Source organism: Dendrobium catenatum, unplaced genomic scaffold, assembly GCF_001605985.2.
Source record: "Dendrobium catenatum unplaced genomic scaffold, ASM160598v2 fragScaff_scaffold_370, whole genome shotgun sequence".
NCBI lineage: Eukaryota > Viridiplantae > Streptophyta > Magnoliopsida > Asparagales > Orchidaceae > Dendrobium > Dendrobium catenatum.
The window spans coordinates 1,508,106-1,518,329 of NW_021318832.1; the positions used below are offsets into that span (position 1 = coordinate 1,508,106).

Here is a 10,224-nt window from a genome sequence, read left to right on the forward strand (position 1 = left end):
TTATACTAGAAATATGCATTAGAAAATAGTAAGAAAGCATCCTAAATGAAGCCTGCAGCTAACCCAAAAAAAGGACTAAAATAAAATTCTAATTATTTACTTATCTTATAATTAAGTTTTTAAATACTATACAGATTTCAAAATAAATTCAATCACCTAAATTTCATCCTAACCAAAATTTAAAATTTTTCCATTTTTTTAAGCATTAAATTTGCATTATTATTTATTTATTTAATTTATATTACTCCGCATCATAGCAGAATAATACATATAAAGTTACAAATTTAACACAGGAAAATTTAGAGTCAGGCCAGTCTAAAATTAAAATGTCCGTTACATAAACAAAGCAAAAGAAACTGACCCAAAACCTCCGACGGAACTAAGCCGAAGCACCATGGCCCGACCCATGCCCGACAATATACAACAGCACCTTCTTCAAAGCCAGCCTCTCGCCAAAGCACATCGTTGAAGTCGGCGATATCCGGGCCTCGTCATTCTCCTCTTCGTCCGACGAGCGGCCCGACGAGGAAGAAACCGACGGCGAAGTCTGCGCGCCACGTAGCTTGCGGAGCGCCGGTCTGGGAAGGATGGCGTGGATGAGTTTGCGCTTGGGAGGTTTAGGAAAAGGCTTATTATTGGAGTTCTTGGATGGGTTGAAGTAGAAGGACGGGGGAGGAGTGAGAGGCGGGACGGTGGTTGTGGTCATAGTGTGCTTAGGCGTGCCGGGCTGCGATTCCCAGAGGAAGGGAACGGCGCCGGGAGCGACGCCGTAGTAGACACGAAAGGATGGGTTAGCGGACGCGGAGATTTCTTTTGAGAGAAGCCGCGAGAAGAATTTTTCGTCGTTAATTATCTCTTGTGGAGCATCGTCGCCGGCGGCGCCGCTTGAGAACATCTCTGAAGAGCAGAAAGAGATGGGAGAGTCGGTGACAGCTGATGAGCGGAGGGTTTGAGGCTAATGAATGCAATATTTGGTTGCGAGCTGTGAGTAATAACTGTGCTGGGGAGTTTTATTGACTGGCCTGAGAGGCCGTTTATAGCATAGGGAAAAACGATTGTAAGGTTACTACTATAAAATAATATTCTACTTATCTAATATGACTAAGAATTAAGATTTTTTTTAATAGCTTTGGACTATTATTTTTTTCATGACTTAATATAATAAATTATTAGATAAATTTAATTAAATGATTAGATAAATAGAATAAAATATTAAAGAATATAATTAAATTATTATGCATTCACAAATATAATCATAATAGAAAAATAGAGAGATTTATATAACACTATACAATTTTTAAATATTTGCATATCTAATATCTAAATTTTCTTATTTTTAAGACATGTCATTACTTTCATATGTTGTGTATTTTCTTTTAATATAATTAATTATTTGATAAATTCAATTAAACATTCATAAGATATTATAATTAGAGAAAAAATATTATGAATATTAAATAGTTTAATTAATTTTAGATAAATTAAAATTTATATAAAATATTAAAAAATTATTTTAAAAAACAGTAAAAGAGTAATTATCTCAAAAGAAGCCTAATTTTTGGTCTATCTCAATTAACTGATTAGGTAAGGGAGCAAAATTGACTTGCAAATAAAGTGTGTGCGTGACTCATGCCGTCGACTAAGTAATCGCCATTAATAATGATGGAAATGCCCGGGGAGGATGCTAATTAGGAGCCAACGGGCTGAATGGTTATATGGTAATTAATTAGCTTATTGCTTAAATTACTATATGCTAATTAAACGCATGTTTATCTTTAAATTTGAAAAAAAAATTTAAGTGAATTTATTTTTAAATGGGATTAATTCAGATTAAATTATAAAATTTGAAAACTTCTAAATTTATATTTTAATGAACAATTTTATCAAAATATTCAGAGCCAATTTTTTTCTCCTTACTTTAGTCTTGATTTTAATTATTTGTGGTAAGTAAAGGTGTATGTGAGTGGAGTTGAGCCAAGTTGAGCTCGAGTCAGCCATGACTTGGGCTTGAGCTAAATTTATGAGATCAAATCACCTTATTAGGTGGCTCATTTATTATAAAAGAGAAAAAATTATTCTTATTGAAGTAATTATTATAATAACATTATAAAAAAATAAGAAATCACATGAAATAGGAAGAAAAATATAGCTTCTAAATATTTTTGGAAAATTTATGCTAAATTTATTAAATTTTTATATATATTAAGTGTATATAATAATAATATTTTTTAAATGAGGTGAGTTCACTAGGTGACAAGTTGAGTTGGGATTAGCTCAAATTTGACTAATTAGTTCATCGAGTTTGCAAGTTGGCTTTGATAGAATTACACCTCTACAAGTAATTATAAGCTTAATTAGCCGGGCTTGAATTATGTTAAAATAAGCCATAAAAAGATAAAAAGAAATTTCAATGGCATATGTGCTCTCAACGATTTGAAATGTAACAGAAAGATCTTTGTCATTTAATGCAGCATTGTGCGTTACAGACATGTAAGGAATTGGATTGCAATAGCATAAGCCATGATGCCGTAGAAGAAAGAAAATAATGCTTACCTAATGAAATAATTAATCATATTTTTTTTTGAACTTTTGATAACCACAAACTTGTATGGTTATTCACTTATTCCTGGCTTGGAGCCACGTATGGTTGATCAACATTGCTGCTATGAAAGAAGTGGAAAAAGCACCTGTAAAGCTTTAGTTAATTATTAAATAAAAAGTTTATTAAAATCCGTCCAACATAGGATGACTTAGGGCGGTAAATGGATTGAGCATTTGACAAGTTACTCGAGGCTCGATTCGATTAAAGTTTGTTTGTGATTGTTTAATTAAATAATCAAGCAAGTTTGAATATTTTCTTAAATACTTGATGCTTTAATACGAGCTTGAACAACTATGTGTTCGGCTCGTTTATGTTCATGAACAATATCATTTGAAGCTCGTGAACATGCTCGATAAGAAACCCGTTCATTAATATGCTGGTTTATATTTGTTTCCAAAGTTCAATATGAAGTTTGTTCATTAAAAGTATCATTTGTGAGCTCGATAATCTATTCATTTATAGGCTAGGGAGAACTCGATAAGTTATTTGTTTACTAGAGAGAGCACGACTTGTTCGTTAATAGATCAGTTAGGCTTGTTCGTTGATAGCTCGATAAAGCTCGTTCATTCATAGCTTGATAAGCCTCGTTCATTAAAAGCTCGATAAGGCTCATTGATTAATTTATTAACGAGTCGCACGTTTGTAGCTTGATAAACATAAAATGAATCGAATATGAACTGAATTAATGCAAATCAAACCTGGACATGTATCATTTTAAATTAACCAAGCTTGAACACAAACAAAAAAGAGCGAACCGAGCTTGAAATAAGCTTGAACAAGCTCTTAACAAACAAAGTCAAATATAAACGAATACATACTCGACTCGGCTCAGTTCATCTGCAGCCTTACTATGAAATCTAATGAGTTTTTCTATTGGAATTTCATCAGGTCAATCCCTATACTGAGACTAACAGCCTGAACTAGTCATCCATTTCTCTCCAAAGTTTTTGTAATAATATTCACTGTTGATTATTCAATAAATGAATTAAATTTGCAAATGTTCTCAAATTATTGCAATTTTGATTTGATAAAGGAAGTTGCAGAGGCAATTTGATTCTACACTATGGTAGGTTGTTCTCACAAAAATCTGTTATAAAATGTTTGTTACAAAAGCATTAATCTCAGTCTTTTCAAACGAAATTTGGAATTTGACTTCACTAATGATTCTCAACTTCTCAATCAAAGTTGACTTTCAGATAAATGATGGCTTCAATGAAAAGGATTGTGTTTAAAACATTAAATAGCTAACTTCTTTTAGAAGGACTTATCACACAATGAGATTTGATTTCACATACATAATGTCAAATATACAAATAATGAAAAATAAGATCAAGTTTTAACTTATAATTACATATAAAATGAAAGACAAAATAAATTATCAATTTTAAAACTCTTTAACTATAAGTTAGAAGAAAAAAAATTAAGGAAAATCTTGAGATGAATTTCTTGCGTTTTCACTTTTCTTGAAGTAAACCAAGCAAATGAAAAAAGATCGACATTTTAAATACTGTTAGTTGTGACTATTTTAGGTGATTTTATTATAGAATCACATAATCCTTGTTCTCTTAGTATTGACTAGATTTTTCTCCTCTACACAATATGACATGACTTTCACATTAAAACCCCTCTCACTACAATCAATATTAATTTCATCATTGTATGTGGTCGTCTTACCTAAATACTTAAATCTCATTTTTTGAAAACTTTTGTTAACTCTCTCATGACAAATGATTTCAACTTCACCAATGATCTACTCGAGAGCTTGCTAATTAAAACTCCACCCTTGATCCTTCACTAGTATGATAACTTTAAAAAGTTTGTTTTTGTCGTCTGCTAAAGTTATTCCCCATGCTTAGAGATCCATCTTTATTTACTTTGGGAGCTTGGAAACTAGCACATAAACCAACTATTTAATATGAAATGGTCAAACTCTGAGATCTTGTTCATCTCTTACATGATAGAAGACCCCAAGGTGTTGAACTCATTGCTTCTCATTATCTCTGTGGGAGTGCTAGCCTTTATTGAAGCACTGCCTAAAACATATTCAAGTACCACTGTTGAAGGGCTTATCGATGGAAACAATCCTCCCTACTTCCTTATGGGGCTTTAAAATAGTATCCTCATTAAGCCAATAAGCTTCCGCAATAATCACCTTGCTTGGTGGAAGGCCTTGATCTAGGTCTCCTCCAGCTATGCCAATGATTCATTATTCTCCTTCTTCAATGGAGGGATCTCTACATGCGGATGAAGATGCCTTTCTAGGTGTAATTATAGCTTTATGCACAATTTTTTAGTCTCCTCATAAGATCTTCACATATATTAGAGCTAGTAAAATGTTTGTACATTTTAATCTATTAAGAACACAAAGGGATCATGAATAGTTACAAGTAATAGAAGAATAATAGTTAAGTAATTTTTTAAACTAATAAATCAAGCCAAAAAATTATAGCCTGTGAATTCTGACATGTTTGCCACTTGTTGAAGATCCACATGTCTTCCATAACCAACAATTTAGATGACCCAAAATAATTTGGGCTATTAGATTCATTCTTATGTTCTTATTATGTTCTCTAAAGAACAAAAGAAATAGAGAACAAATGTATACATATATTTAGTTGATTTATGTTGAACAAATCATCATAAGAAACCTAGTTCAACAAGTCATTAAACCAACTCAAAACACAATATACTTAAAATCATCCAAAGTTTTATGCTATCGAGAGTTTAAACTTTTAAGTCACCTAAGAAACAAGCTCTGCTCAATCCTTAGTACCCAATTACCAAACTAGGGACTCACAAAGTTGCCTACTTATCATAGCTAGTCACCAACATATTTTGATTACTTATCCATTGTACCCACAAGCATATCATAGATTCTCCGTAGAAGAATACATCAAGAGTACTCACCTTATATTCAAAACTCGTCCAAAGCTCTAGCCTACCAAACAACAACTAATCATATTTATTTGCAACACGACTATCAACACAAAATGGGCTGTATTTTTTGTAATTTTATCATGTATTTTATCTTTTTCCATTTTCATTAGCCCTCACTAATAAATAAAGGGTCACAAGTAAGGCATCACCATGATTTAATTCTATATACTTTCGGTTAAAACTTGACTTACTGAGATCTCTAACAAAATTCTTATTATATATATTTTTCTTATACTAGTTTTTTTTTTAATTTGTTTATAACTAGATAATAAATTAGCAAGAGTTGATTCACATTAAATCAAGTGAAAATTAAACTTTCATTTTTCTCGCTTCATAGTAGGGGTGTGCATTCTGTTTGTCTGGACAGATTGATACATAGATTTGTCAAACTAATTGATTTTGAATCTAAAATCTAGAAAAATGAACTGTCCAAACTTTTTTTTTCTAAAACAAAAAATTTTTTAAAAAAAAAAAAAAAAAAAAAAAAAAACATAAATTGAATAACAAAGACAGGTTACAACAAGCAAAGGCCAACAGTTTGTGATACAAAAAAGTACAATCAAAAAAAAGTCAGACAGAACAAAATAAGCAACGGGAGGGGACTCAGGAATGGAGGCCCCCAACACCAGCCTAGTAGCCAAGCACAGACCATCCGTTGGTGATAGTATACGATCGCAATCCATAATCCAAAGTCGGGGCATCCTAGTTGCCAGCCAGCTTAGCCAACTACGGTAAGCAGGGACTGTTGAGTCTACAGAACAAAATAAGCAACGGGAGGGGACTCAGTAATGGAGGCCCCCAACACCAGCCTAGTAGCCAAGCACAAACCATCCGTTGGTGACAGTATACGATCGTAATCCATAATCCAAAGTCGAGGCATCGTAGTTGCCAGCCAGCTTAGCCAACTACGAAAAGCAGGGGCCTCCTCATCATTGTCCATCAAAACACCAAAAACTATCGATGAAACCACAAAAGCCAAATCATGACCACTATTTCTTCTTGACTTTACTTCTTCATTTATTACCACTCGCATTAATAACACCATGAACATCAAAGAAGTCTTCGAATTCATGATAATCAGATTCTTCCCCAATAGAAGGAGAAGAAAGAGAATCCTCTAAAATTAACCAATCAGTTTGAACCAAAACAGAGTTTTTCACAAACTTAACCACATGTTTTTTCATTTCAACATCAGACAAAACCGAAATAGGGATAATAACAAAATTAATATTACCCTTCAAGCCGTCATTAGAAACCAAATCCGATTGAGCATGAACCTGCTTATCCCACACCAAATTAACAGAAGAGGAGGCATCGTCCCGATTCACGTGAGCCATAGTGGAAGGTTCACCACAGCCAGACAAATCCCGCAAAGGAGAAATAGAAGATCTAGACTTCTCAGCTACCTCACAAGGAACATAAGCCGTAGCCAAACTGCATGGAGCAAGCACATAAACCGCACATGACAAAGTAGGTTTAGAATTAATACCTGTCACGACCAAACCCGACCGGGACGGATCCCGCTCGCATCGGGTCGTGGGCCAGACTGAAACTGACTGAACTGATTCAAGGATCTAGCTTTGGAATTTGTTTCAGAACTTTCTTCCAAGCATTATACACAAAAACAGACACATAGAGCTACTATAACATCAAAATACAGCGGAACAGATCACCTATCTTTTCGTCCTCAAAAGAATCATATACAAATACAGCTCATGGCTTTCAGATAGAAGGAAAAGCATAACAGAAAAGCCATGACTGTACAAAAATCAAAAGTGCAAAATACCTATAACAGATCAGACTCTGAACTTCTACTCCTGGACTTCTTTCCCCTTCCCAGAACCTAAAAACCACGCAGAAAACAATGATGAGCTACAGTAGCTCAGCAAGACAACAAATCTCCAATAAAAATCCTCAGAGTCCACATCAACCACAACAGACAGAAATCCGTACAAAAACCAGAATACGGAATTGACAGATCAGAACAGAATGAATCAAATCAGAACAGAACAGACAGAATAGAATAGATTAAATCTTAAATCAGAACTGAATCATATATCACATCAGAACAGATAGAATCGTACGGAGATCAGAGTCAGATCGTATCAGAACAGAATAGAATCGTATATCAGAATCATAATACAGATCAATTTATATCATACAGAAATTAGAAATCATATCAATTCAGAATATATCAAATCAGAACGTATCAAAATCAGAACAAAATAAAAGTCAGAACAGATTCCCTGACACTGACAGAATCTCAATGGATTCTGGCCCCTTATGCCTCCCTTCCCAGACACTGACAGAATCTCTCGGATTCTGGCCCCTTATGCCTCCCTTTGTGCTCATGGCACCAGAACAGATGTGCTTATAGCACCAGAACAGAACTTATCATCGGATCCGGAACAGAACTTGTTTTCAGATTTCAGAGCTCATTTCAGATTTTTTCCTGACACAGACAGGATCTCTCAGGATCCTGACCCCTTATAACTCCCTTTTTATAGCACACAATCATAGCATGTCATTCAGAACAAATTCGGACAATTTCAGAAATCTTACGAAAATCCGGCAGCATAACGGCAGTATACGGAATTTACACAAAATTCACCAAATCGGAATTTCACCAAATTATCACAGAACTTTCACAACAACATTATAAGACTTTTATTCTACTGCCACAACATTTTCAGACATCGTGAAAATTTACAGTCAACAGAAAACACCGCCAAATCAAAACTATCGTGTCAAAAATCTCCAGAAAATAATCAAAATGTGCGCATTCGGCACCTCAGAAACATATCAAAAGTTATGCGGTAAAAACTGAACCAGTCGGAAAATACGGACAAAATTCGCTAACAAAAACGAAATCCGGACAGAAAACTCGTTCAACCTTCACCGTTCTGAAAATTTAGAAAGGCGGAATGTGCCTTACCTTGCGTACAACACTTTCTTGAACTGTCTCGTCGAACGAAAATGGCCCGGCGTCGCCCGAAAATCAACTTTTCCAAGTTTCTCCTCAACTTTCTCTCTCCTCAAAATGATTTTAGATATTTTATAATTTTCTCTCTCTTTAAAATGAGCTGATTTCAGCTAAATAATACTCTGATCGGCCCGGCCGATCGCACGATCGTCCTGGACGATCTGAACAAAATCCAATCGGCCTGTGACGATTTCTCAAGACGATAATTAATTTCCTGGACAATTTGCTCTCTTACTTTTTCCATGAACTGATCGTCCCGGGACGATCCCAGATCGGCCCGAACGATCCCTACAGGAAATCATTCCTGTAACTTCTGTACAGAATCTGGAACAAAATTTGAACTGATCGTCCCGAGACGATCTCGATCGACCCGGACGATCCTGGAGCAGATCTGATGTTACAATCTCCCCAACTTCAAAAAAATATCGTCCTCAACATTGTCCAATCAGAACACAGTCAAAACAAATACGGGTACGACTTCCTCATGTCCGATTCTTTCTCCCAAGTCGCTTCTCGTGCAGTTCGGTGCTTCCACTGCACCTTAACCATCGAAATCTATTTACTCCTCAACTTACGAACATCGTAAGCTAGAATCAACTCGGGTTCTTCTTTATAACTCAGATTCTCCTGAATCTCAACCTCATCAGCAGACACTTTCTTTCCAGAGTCAGATATCCACTTTCTCAAAGTAGATACGTGGAACACATTATGAACATCGGACATCTAATCAGATAACAACAGCCGATAAGCAGATTTACCAATCCTTTCAAGGATTTCAAACGGTCCAATATACCTTAGACTAAGCTTACTCACTCTGCCAAATCTGCTCACACCCTTCATCGGATTGTCTTTGACATACACAAAATCAGCAACTTGAAATTTAACGAACCTGTGCTTCTGATTGTAATATTTCTGATGTCGATCTTGTGTAGCTTTCAACCTTTCTTTAATCAAATTGACTTTCTTAACAGTTTCATCTACAAAAGTAGTACTCATCTCCTGTCTAACTCCAACCTCAGTTAGAGTCAAAGGAGTTCGACACTTCCGGCCATACAGAGCTTCATAAAGATCTTGTGTAGCTTTCAACCTTTCTTTAATCAAATTGACTTTCTTAACAGTTTCATCTACAAAAGTAGTACTCATCTCCTGTCTAACTCCAACCTCAGTTAGAGTCAAAGGAGTTCGACACTTCCGGCCATACAGAGCTTCATAAGGTGCCATACCAATACTGGACTGAAAACTGTTATTGTAAGCAAACTCTATCAGAGGAATGTGATCTTCCCAGCTTCCTCCAAAATCTAAAACACAAAGCCTCAACAGATCTTCCAGTACCTGAATAGTCCTTTCAGACTGTCCGTCAGTCTGCGGATGAAAAGCTGTATTGAAATGTAACTTCGTACCCAAACCTTGCTGAATACCCTTCCAAAGTCTGGAAGTAAACCGTCCATCTCGATCAGATACAATCACTTTAGGCACACCGTATAATCTGACAATCTCTTTCACATATACTTGTGCCAATCGATCCACTGGATCGGTCTGCCTGATCAGAAGAAAATGAGCGGACTTCGTCAATTGATCCACAATCACCCAAATGGCATCGTGCCCTTGCCTTGATCGAGGAAAACCCATAGCAAAATCCATTGTTACCTCCTCCCACTTCCACTCAGAGATAGGCAACGCCTGCAAAAGTCCTCCTGGTCGT

General features: G+C 35.5%; 2 protein-coding genes across 2 annotated transcripts; both read right to left on the reverse strand.

Moving 5' to 3' along the window:
* Positions 1–367: 367 nt before the first annotated feature.
* On the reverse strand, positions 368–920 carry LOC110093502. The gene has a single exon (XM_020818408.2). It carries the CDS (start codon positions 893–895, stop codon positions 380–382), a length of 516 nt encoding a protein of 171 aa, XP_020674067.1. The 5' UTR covers positions 896–920; the 3' UTR covers positions 368–379.
* A 6,430-nt stretch (positions 921–7,350) lies between these two features.
* On the reverse strand, positions 7,351–10,163 carry LOC114579397. The gene is made up of 4 exons (XM_028693846.1): positions 10,001–10,163; positions 9,336–9,820; positions 9,098–9,245; positions 7,351–7,382 (listed from the first exon to the last, which is right to left on the reverse strand). The coding sequence occupies exons 1-4, from the start codon at positions 10,161–10,163 to the stop codon at positions 7,351–7,353; spliced, it is 828 nt and encodes a 275-aa protein (XP_028549679.1).
* Positions 10,164–10,224: the final 61 nt, after the last annotated feature.